Here is a 10,727-nt window from a genome sequence, read left to right as displayed (position 1 = left end):
CTTGTTGAGATCGTGTGTTACTTTGGTGTAATTATATATACACAGAGAAATATATGTGCGTTACATGCATATATACGCACGTATTTAGAGAGCAACAATAAGGCATGAGAAATGTGATTATCGACAATTCATTATTACTACATGACAAAATAATTCGAAATAAAGACGTTAAATATAGAAAAAACGGTAAACTTCTTTAAGACCAGCCATGGAATTAACATGAGAAGACTGAAGAAAAGATCAGAACTTTACACCCTTATATATATATTAACAAAAACTTTCTAGTTAATTTGATGAGATGGAATGGATTGATTTATAAATCTGATAGGATTTTATCGCAAATGGAATTTACCTTAATCCCTTCGTTCCTTATAACAAAATATTTTTTATAACTTTAAATATTTTTTTTCAAAAAGTTCTCTCAACTCTATATTTATATACATTTTAATTTATTAATTTTTTGTTTGAATTAACCATGGCGACCGAGTTCAACCGACTATAACGTGGTCGTCGCTCATTAGTATATTTTATATTTTTACTAAAACTACTTTTAGGCTCGAAGGAAAGGAAATATTTGTGGCATTTTAGTGAGCTTGAATGATTCTAATATGGAAAGTTCTTGTCAAACAATAAAATCCTCACATTTGACAAGAATTTATGTTAAGAGTCATTCACGTTCACAAAATATCACATACTTTCTGCTTTTATTTCTAATCCAAAATGAACTTTTGAATATTGATCTCTATATTTATTCTGAACAACAAATTTAATAGATTTAAATCGTTGCTTTATTAGAAATATGATTTTGTATCAGTTCTACGTGTCTTGCTCTAATAGTTTTAGTAAAAATGTAAAATAGATGAAAGAGCGACGACCAAAAACAAATTAAAATGTATAGAAAAGATATAAATTGATAAAGAATTCAAAAGAAAATATATAATGTATAAAATGATTTATGATCCATTGTAAAAGTAACTTTTCAAATCTATGAATCAATCCAATTTTTTTTTTGTAATCAACTTATACAAATCTTGATCCATGTGAACGACAAAAAATGGTTGCTTCCTAACACTCTGTACTATGCTATCCGCTTTCGTATTTTGCGTCATTGGTACATAGATAATCTCTGATCGAAAGAAATTTTATTTCAGGACTTTAATATCTTCCAAATAACTTGCAAAAGCTAGTCATTCTTCCGGTTTCGAAACAATCTTCACCAATTGAGAACAATCCGTTGAAAACTAACCTGAAATTGACGTAAGTTTCTCATACATTCCATTGCCAGAGTAACGCTTCCATCTCCGCATGCAGAGGAAAGAGAGACTACCGCGAACATTCTTCGCCTCCATCATCCCATCAAATCCTTCTAAAGTACTAAGCCAACCCTGTCTGGAAAAAATATTGTTTTCTTTCCAGGAACCATCTGTGAAACACCATCTTCTTGAAATTGACGGTAGAGTCATAATCTCTATGTGGTACTCTCTTATGTTCATTAAATATTTGTGCCTCATTCCAAAGTATTGATTTTGTTTCTGTTAATTTAAGTGTATCTCTAGGGTCAATATCCGGATTACTAGAAACTTTATTATTCTTTTATTTCCAAATGTACCATAATATCCATGCAAATTGATGATTATCCATCTGCGGGAAAACTCTCCAGAATAAATGATCCATATTTGTGAAGAGAGAGCTTGTTGGGAAAGTAGTTAGATTTGATGGTATCTTTGAGAGAGCTCAAACCTAAAGTACTGGAAGACATTCAATAAATAAAGTGATAAAAGATTCTCTTGACGTAAACTCCTATGTGGAACAATGAGACTACATGGTTGACCATTTAATAAAATTCGATATTGAACCGATGATATGCACTCCATCATCAATTTAACCCCTGTTCGGAATTGCGCTAGCCGCTAGTCGGGCGCTCGATCCGGACCTAGCGCCTTGACAAAAAATCGGAGATTAATCGGGGAGTATGCGGGGCCTAATTTTTAATGATTTTAATTAATTTAATATTTAAAATTAAATATAATATGTAAATATATATATTATATTGTGATAATTTATGTATATTGAAATTCAAATTAACATTTAAATTAACTAAATCCCATGCTAGTATACATATACATATATATTTATATGATACAATTTTAAATATTCAAATCCATAAATCAAAATGATTTCACCGTCGAACCTATTGTAGAAATACGTAGTCATTAGAATCACATATCTAAGATTTATCAAAATGTTTATATCACGTACAAGAAAAGAGAGTACAGTTTGTAGCAGATATTATCAATTTATTTTGTATAGAAAAATCCAACAATAAATAAAGATTAAAATAAGAAAAAGTTGTGCGAAGTTAAAAAACAAGAGCTTTAACTCATCGGAAAGCAAAACAAGAAGGAACGTGTCAAATTATCTATAAATATAGATGTTTCTCCTTCGCTTAAGTTACAAGGTGGGCTTCCACAAAAGCCCAATACCTGTCAAAAGTGTTAAAATTAGTCGAAAAAAATCGGTTAAAAAATCGTTAAAACCACGATTAATTAACTTACGCAGCCGGTTTATTGTGGTCCGATTAGGTGACCCGATTTGGTCCTACTCGCCACGGTCGCCTAGGCGGCCGAGGATTCGGCTAGGCACCCGCGTTTTCGATAGAGATCAAAATCTATCTTTTGTAGTAAAGCCTTGATAAAATCTCACTCCACCCTATCATACGCTTTATTCATATTCGTTTTAATTGTCATATACTTTCCTTGACATGTTTTATTAGTTCGTAATCCATGAATCATTTCCTTTGGCTAAAAGAATATTATCAGAAATCAACCTTTCTGGTACAAACACCGATTGAGTTTCTGGTATGAAGGAAGGTAGGCATAATTTCAATCGCTGGCACAAAACCTTCGATATAATTTTATACCCTACATTACATAGACTAATTGGCATCAGTTTTGTCATCCTTGTAGGCATCTCCGTCTTTGGAATCACACAGATATTAGTAATATTTAACCTTGAATCTATTTCTCCGGAAACCAAAACATTATTCACCGTTTCTACCAAGTTCTTCTCAACGATATGCCAATAATATTGAAAAAAAAAGTTGTCATGCCATCCGGTCCTGGTGCTTTCTCTGGATGCATCATCAATAAAGCCTCTCCAACCTCGTCCTCGGTCGATATCCTTAACAATTGTTGATTCATCTGAGGAGTGATACTCGGTGTTACCTCTGTGAGGAAACTATCAAACTCTGATGGTGAAGTGGTACTAAATAAATCTTCGAAATAGTCTACTGCCACTTTTTCCACACCATTATCCTCTGTAATCCAATTTCCCGCAGCATCATGTAGCCCGACGATCCTATTACGAATCCGTCGTTTCTTAGCTAAAGCATGATAGAATTTTGTGTTAAGATCCCGAGAAGAATACCACATATTCATACTTTTCTAATGCCAATAATCCTCTTCATCCTTATATGCATCTTGTAACTTCCTAGATACCCCTAATATATCCTCGTGAGACCTAGTGTTATCTGTTTGTACCTCTTCGAGAGCTTTCTGTAAATCATTTATTTTATTTCTTTTCATAAGATAGATTATTTTCTGCCATTTAGCAATTTCGTAGCGACAATTACTGATTTTTATCACTATATCATCTTCTCGTCATTCACTAGAATCTAACCAGCCCATTGTAATTGAATGAATCAATCTAATTAGACCTATCAAATTAGCTTTCCAAATCAAAGAGTCTGAAAAGTCATAAGATTATATAATAAAAACAAACTTTATAGCTACTTTGATGGGGAAAATGGATTGATTTATAGATATGATAAGATTATTCTCAAACGGAATTGAATTAATCATTCATTCCTTATCACAAAATAACATTATTTACTTTTAAAATATTTTGGAGCTTTCTATCAAATTTATTTTTAAATACACTAAATTATTTTTTTTGTCTATCATTAATATCCTTACATTTTTACTAAAAAAGGTTTCTAATAATAAATCCTCTCAACTAATATACATCGTAAAAAACCTTCAGTAATCTTTTTAACGAATAAAGTTCTTAATTTAAAATCTGTTAGTGCCAATTCTCCTCCTTTAAAATATTGTCAAATATGGATGGAAACTGTTAAGTGAAAATGTTGTGTTTTGAATAAAGGTATAATTACATGTTTTAGAAATAAAATATTTCAACTAAATATGAATGATAGAGAACCCCTCAATTATTTTTAGTTAATAAACCTTTCAACTTATAATTTGTTAATTTTAATTATTTCTGTTTGCAGTGCCGTCAAATGTGAATGAAAACAATTAAATGAAAAGTTGTGTTTTGACTAAAGATTTTTTTTTGCTAAGAATGTAAATGTCATTAAACAAATAATGATGGTTTGATTACAAGATGAAACCTGCAATCCAGTTTGCTTGAGAGCCAAACCGATACTTAGAGCCGCAAATAAAATTAAAAAAAAAAACCTGAGCATCACAATAGTTCAAAGCTTGTCAAACAAAGTCGAGCAATGAAACACAATTCAGCAACAAACAACAGCAATTTTATTCCAAATCTAAGCGCTTCCTACAACCAAGAAGATGTGCTTCATCAAGTCAGTTAAATGATTTGGCCCTGAAATTGTTTCAGATCTTCAAAAATTTCTTCAGAATTATGTTTTGTTGTTATTTTTAATACAGTCGTTAAAGTTCTACACTAAACTTCCTAGATATTATATTAAAGATATTTTAATTGTGTCTAGCTGAGATTGTGGATCGGTGATGTTAACAATTGATGTTGTTCTGGCCATAGATTGGGGTTGGGTTAATGAAGCCATCCAAATTAGCATAAACTGGTTTCCAAAATTATAGGGTATTATATTCGCCACAAATAAAAATAATAAAATTTCAATTTACCATATTTGCTTATATATCCGACTTACAAGAATTTGAGTGGCTTTATCAACAAACGAAGAACCCTAGTTTAGATCGGATAATTTAAGTTTAGGAGTTTAATTGTTAAAAAATATAACTGAGGGTTTTCTTGTTATATATATTTAGTTAGGGGGTTTTATTATTAAAAGATTAATTTTTTTATTCTAGTCAAAACAACATTTTTCATTTAAAAGTTTTCATCCACATCTGACAATATTTTAAATGAAGGATGATCGACATTAACAGATTTTAAATTAATAGATTATATGTTAAAACAATTAGTGAGGGGTTTATTTACGATTCATCTTTATTAATTACAATAAAAACTTATTAAAATTACTTAAGAGTAAGATTCATAGAATTGATACAAAAGTCTTTTTTCAAATTCTAATAAAGCAACAACTTATAAGCTATTGAATTTGTTCTTTGGATGGATTAACGATCAATATTCGGTCAGTTCATTTTCGGGTTGAAAGGAAAAGGGGAGGGTGGCATTTTGGTGAGTATGGGTGACCCTAACATTGGACATTCTGATCAAAGGCGAGGAATTTTTTTCCATTGATAATTTTTTAGTTTTTAACTATTGGAAAACGCTCATGAAAAGTTAACCTATTAAAATGATATTTGTTCTTAGTAGATTTTCTAATACTCAAATTAGAACGGGAAAAAAACGACTAGATGGAGAACTAGAAAATCAAAGGGAAATTTGACAATCAAGTTTTAGGGTGAGTTGACTGTGATATTGGTGTGCCCGTATGACTTTAACATTGGTGGGTTCTTGTATGGGTGAGGATTTGATTTCGTTTGCCATTTCTTTATACCATTATAAGAGCTTTTGAAAGAAAGAAAAATAGTTTTGAAAGAACAAAATGGAGTCTATTCTTTGTTCTTTGTAGATTTTACGATACCCGAGTTACAATAGAAACGACTTGCAGGAAGAGGCAACAAAATCAAAAGAATATCTGACAGTCAAGTTTTCGACCATGTTTTGAAGTATTATTGTAACATGCTGAGATGTGATATATGGAAAGGCTTAAGAGAGTTGATTTGACTATCTATGTCACCAAAGTTGACTTACTTTTTTCGTCACACATCCGTTTAAAATTCCAAAGTTAAGCGTGTTTGGACTAGAGTAGTGAAAGGAAGGGTAACCTATCAGGAAGTGTTTAACGATACCGTGCAAGTGAGGTCAAAGCACAGAGAAAGGCCGGGTGGTGATTGCAGGATCATTAAACAATGATTCCGAGCCTTCGAAAAAATTAACGTACTGACCATTGAAACGGAATGGGGCCCAAGTGAACGAGCACCCATTAGCTGTGGACGGTCAGGGCGTTATAATTCTCATGCCCGGCTTTATGTTTAGGTGAAAGTAGAAAGATAGTTCAAAAGGTGGAAGTGATATATGTAATGCGGGGTTGGGCATAACTGGAACAGCCAGGTCCCAACCATAAATTTGGTAAAATGGTGATCGGAACATATGCCTAACTCTGACTCAAGCTTGTAGAGCTTTAGTATGGAATGTGTGTACGTTTTGTTGTTATCAGTTTCTTTTGCCAACTTGTAAATCGCTCCTGGTTTGATGTTTGGAAATTTCTTGATTGACGAAGAGAAGTGTGGTTATTTGATAAACGTGACGGATGTTAGAATGCATAAATTAATAGGGAGAGTGGTCACTTGAGAAAAGTTGATCTCATAGAATCTCCATACTCGCGACTTTATAAACTGGTGGGCTATTTATGTTCAGATTAATGATTAGTCCATTTACATGTTCTTTCAAACAAGAATACTTAGAGCTAGGTTGTATATCACATCTCTCTTCTAGAGATGTATGATCCACTCTAGATTTTCTTAACAATCAATTTTTAAATATCCAAAATCATAGATTAATACAGAAAGGACGTGTATTTGAAGTCTTTCAAACAGTGTGATCGAGTCCCTTAAACATTCCTATAGAATCGGGAAATTTAGCTTCTTTAATTCCTCACACCATTTCACATGATTTCATTTTAACACAAAAGGACACCGCACCGTAGTCTAAAGGGAACATAAAAGACCTAATCTAAACCTACGCTACACATTCATAAGCCACAAGCACAAAAACCGAATCTACTCGTCGTCACCGGAAGGCTTGGAAGCACCACCAGCCTTCTTAGGGAGAAGAAGGTTGTGAATGTTGGGCATCACACCTCCGTTAGCAATCGTCACATCCCCAAGCAACTTGCTCAGCTCCTCGTCGTTCCTCACCGCCAACTGGATATGACGTGGCACGATTCTCGTCTTCTTGTTGTCCCTCGCCGCGTTTCCAGCCAATTCGAGAACCTACACAGATCCAAAAAAAATTCAACAAAACCAAACCGGTTTACTAAATCACGGTTTAACTAAATTGAATCACAATTTCAGATAACTAAACCGGGATTAGCGAAACTGTCGAATTAGGGTTTTACGAAATTGAGCTACCAGATCTAAAGAATCGAGCAATTACCTCCGCGGCGAGGTACTCGAGAACGGCGGCGAGGTAAACCGGAGCTCCGGCGCCGACGCGTTCGGCGTACTTGCCGTTTTTCAGGAACCGGGCGATACGACCGACGGGGAACTGGAGACCGGCCTTGCTGCTTCTCGACGTCGCCTTCTTGGCAACACCAGATCCGAGAGTTTTACCACGACCCGCCATTGACTCAGTGAAAACAACTAAAAGCGAATTTGAGGAGGAAGCGTACGAAGATATGTGCAGTCGATGCGATGCTCTCTGGGATATATATAATGCGGGGTAGAGAGACGTATGAGTGATTATTATCCAATAGAAAGCAATCACGCGGATTGATAGTTTTTACCGTTGGATTAGATTTGGGATCGACGGTTAGTAATCAGGACTACGAGGATATGATCGTAGTTTTATTACTTCCTTTTTCCGTGTGTTACTTTTAAGGCCCATTTGGTTCATTGTCATATGGTTCTAAGGCCCAATAGATAAGGCGCTGGTCTAATGAAACCAGAGATTCTGGTGGAATCAAATTATGAAATGTTTTTTCTGGCCCAAAGCATTTCCTTGCATCAGAAGGATGAGCGCGCCGTGAAACAAACGGAAGCGGCAAGTAAAACTTTTCTTTTTCTTATGAACCAACCGATCGAAGAGACGAAGAGATGTATTTCATTCTTTTTGGTAAAAAGCTATACATATCTCTCTAAACGTAGGCGAACTATATATGCTTTTTAATAATTTTATAGGTTAATCATTATGTGATAATCAAACGCATAAAGTCAAATAATTAATGTTAAAGAAACAACGTCCCTTTCTCTTTAAGACTATTCGATTAAGTATAATTAATATGTAAGCTTAGTCTCAAGAATCATAATCAATCATGGCAGATCGAGAAAAGCAGAACAAAAAGTCTCTCCATTATATGCTCTCTTCGTATTGTTATCATCAATCCTTTTTCCCTTTTGTTTGGCAGTAAAATGTTTTCCTTAATTCATGTATGAATTATATATATCATATATGATGCAAAAATGAGGTATTGCTATCATGCGTTTACAACAACTTAAGTTGATCTGTCTTATGCTCTTACCAATTGTGTCCACATATTGATGATCAACCTCGTACATTTGATTATATAGAAAGTTTAATATGTAACTATCAAAACACTAGTGTTATGTTTTCTTGCAACTTGAAAATATCATTAACAATTAATCCAGTTCTATATATTTTACTCTAGATGTTAGAAGTTTGTTTGTCGTCTCATGAACGTGTAACATTTTTTTTCCAAATATTTTGTGAAGTTAGTTAAAATATTTAAATTGTTTATCAATTTCAATAGATGCATATTCAGATACATATGGAAATATTGATCTATACAAGATTTTAACCGAAATTAGTCTAACTTACTCTGAAGCTTAGATCATCTCTAGTAATAATATTTAAGTGAGTTAGATTTATAATTTTTAAGAAAAGAAAAGAGAGATAAGAAACTTATTTTTTAGAATTTTTGAAATGCTTTTTTGCTATGCGTTTTCTTATAACTGATTTCAATTTTATTTTCTAATTAAATTTAAAACATAAATAAATTATATTAAAATAACAATATTGTATTATTAAAAATTATTAGAATATTCTGGTCTTTGGAAATGTTTTTAGCAGCGGCTTTTTGACTAATAAATATGATACATATGTATATATAATAACTTGGTTCTCCACTTTGAAGCTCCGATTTGCTCCAACTCGCCACGACTATGCTCCGATTAATGCCGATGCGGCCTATTAATCGGTTACGCGGCCGCATTTTCAAAAAGAGCATAAAATTAATCTAATTTAGTAAATATAGCTGACGATTAATTCAAGATTGGTATCTAATTTATTTTTTTTGTCCCAGAGATTGGTATCTAATTACTTTTTGTTAAATAGTGATTTGAATGAGAAGTGAGCCCAAATGATAAAGTTAGGAAGAATGTCCGGGGAGAGGTGTCACTATTGTTGTCCCTATCACTTCTATGATATAAATAATGTTGTGTTTACATTGATAAAAAAGGCTCGGTGAAAAGCAATTCTAATTCACAGCGGTTTCTCTCTCAGGCACTAACCTCGATACCGGTCCTTACCTAGCGGTCCGGTAGAGCCTGATTTCTTCTTGGTCTATAAAAGAATTGTAGATTATGTCAATGTTAGATATTTTCACGTTTTAAACCAAAGAACAATAAGCATGAAATTTGAAGAGAGAAGACCTTTTTAATATCTACCAACAAATCAGAACTAATATTGAATATCCGAAGGTATACGTCATCAATCTTGATATGAACTCTACCACTAGCTGACCTATATATAACTTTTACATATTAATTATTTTTTATAGATATAAAATATTATGTAATAATGTATTATTAACATAATAATCAATTAATCATAACATTTGCCCAGGTTAAGATATGCTACTAGACACTACAAGAAAACGTGCCTATAACAACGAACATTTACGACGAATAGTGTTCGTCGTAAAATCCATGTAAGTTTACGACGAATGTACATGGAATGAGAAATACGTCGTAATCATTACATCGACATTACAACGAAACATGTTACCGTTATATTTAGGTGAAAACGTGTATTCAATGTACTTTAACTTACCTAATTTCGTCGTAAAGTCGTTGTAAATATTATGTTAAAACCATGTAAACTCCATGTAAAATATTCCTTGTAAAATCGTTGTTATATTTCAACTACCCAACTCGAAAATTTCTCTATATATATGTCATTTCCCACAACTATCTTCCTCACAACACACGAACGGAAAAAAAAATCCGAAAAAAAATCAGAAAAAAAAAGATTTCAAAAAAAAATCTAAGAAAAATATGGCCGGTGGCGGTAGTATTTACGAGTTACGGAGTTGGATGTATTTGCACAAAGATTCCGACGGGAGGGTGACGAACGCATTTCTGAGCGGACTAGAGACATTCATGCACCAGGCGGGATGTACACCGATCACACAGGAAAGCGGTAAGATGTTCTGCCCCTGTCGGAAATGCAAGAATTCAAAATTTGCACGTAGTGAAACTGTATGGAAGCATTTAGTAAACAAAGGATATACACCACAGTACTACATTTGGTATCAACATGGAGAGGGTTATGGGGGAAATGAAGCTAGTAGTAGTAATAATAATTTTGAGGATGGTCATCATAGTGAAGAACCGAATCATTTGCATAATGAATATAATTATCATCAAGATCATGAGCAGATGGTAGATCATGATAGGGTTCAAGATATGATTAGTGATGCATTTTTAGAAACAACTACAACAATAGCTGATGGAACTGGA

The 10,727-nt window shown here is 33.3% G+C and overlaps 1 protein-coding gene across 1 annotated transcript; it reads right to left on the bottom strand.

Annotated features, from left to right (window-relative positions):
• Positions 1-6,805: 6,805 nt before the first annotated feature.
• Positions 6,806-7,657, bottom strand: LOC106331430 (probable histone H2A.2). Its single transcript, XM_013769785.1, has 2 exons — positions 7,405-7,657; positions 6,806-7,241 (listed from the first exon to the last, which is right to left on the bottom strand). The coding sequence occupies exons 1-2, from the start codon at positions 7,591-7,593 to the stop codon at positions 7,029-7,031; spliced, it is 402 nt and encodes a 133-aa protein (XP_013625239.1). The 5' UTR covers positions 7,594-7,657; the 3' UTR covers positions 6,806-7,028.
• Between the last annotated feature and the right edge of the window lie 3,070 nt (positions 7,658-10,727).

This window comes from Brassica oleracea, chromosome C3, assembly GCF_000695525.1.
Source record: "Brassica oleracea var. oleracea cultivar TO1000 chromosome C3, BOL, whole genome shotgun sequence".
Classification (NCBI taxonomy): domain Eukaryota; kingdom Viridiplantae; phylum Streptophyta; class Magnoliopsida; order Brassicales; family Brassicaceae; genus Brassica; species Brassica oleracea.
Note: the sequence above shows the minus strand (reverse complement) of the source record. Positions and strands in the feature narration are given on the sequence as shown.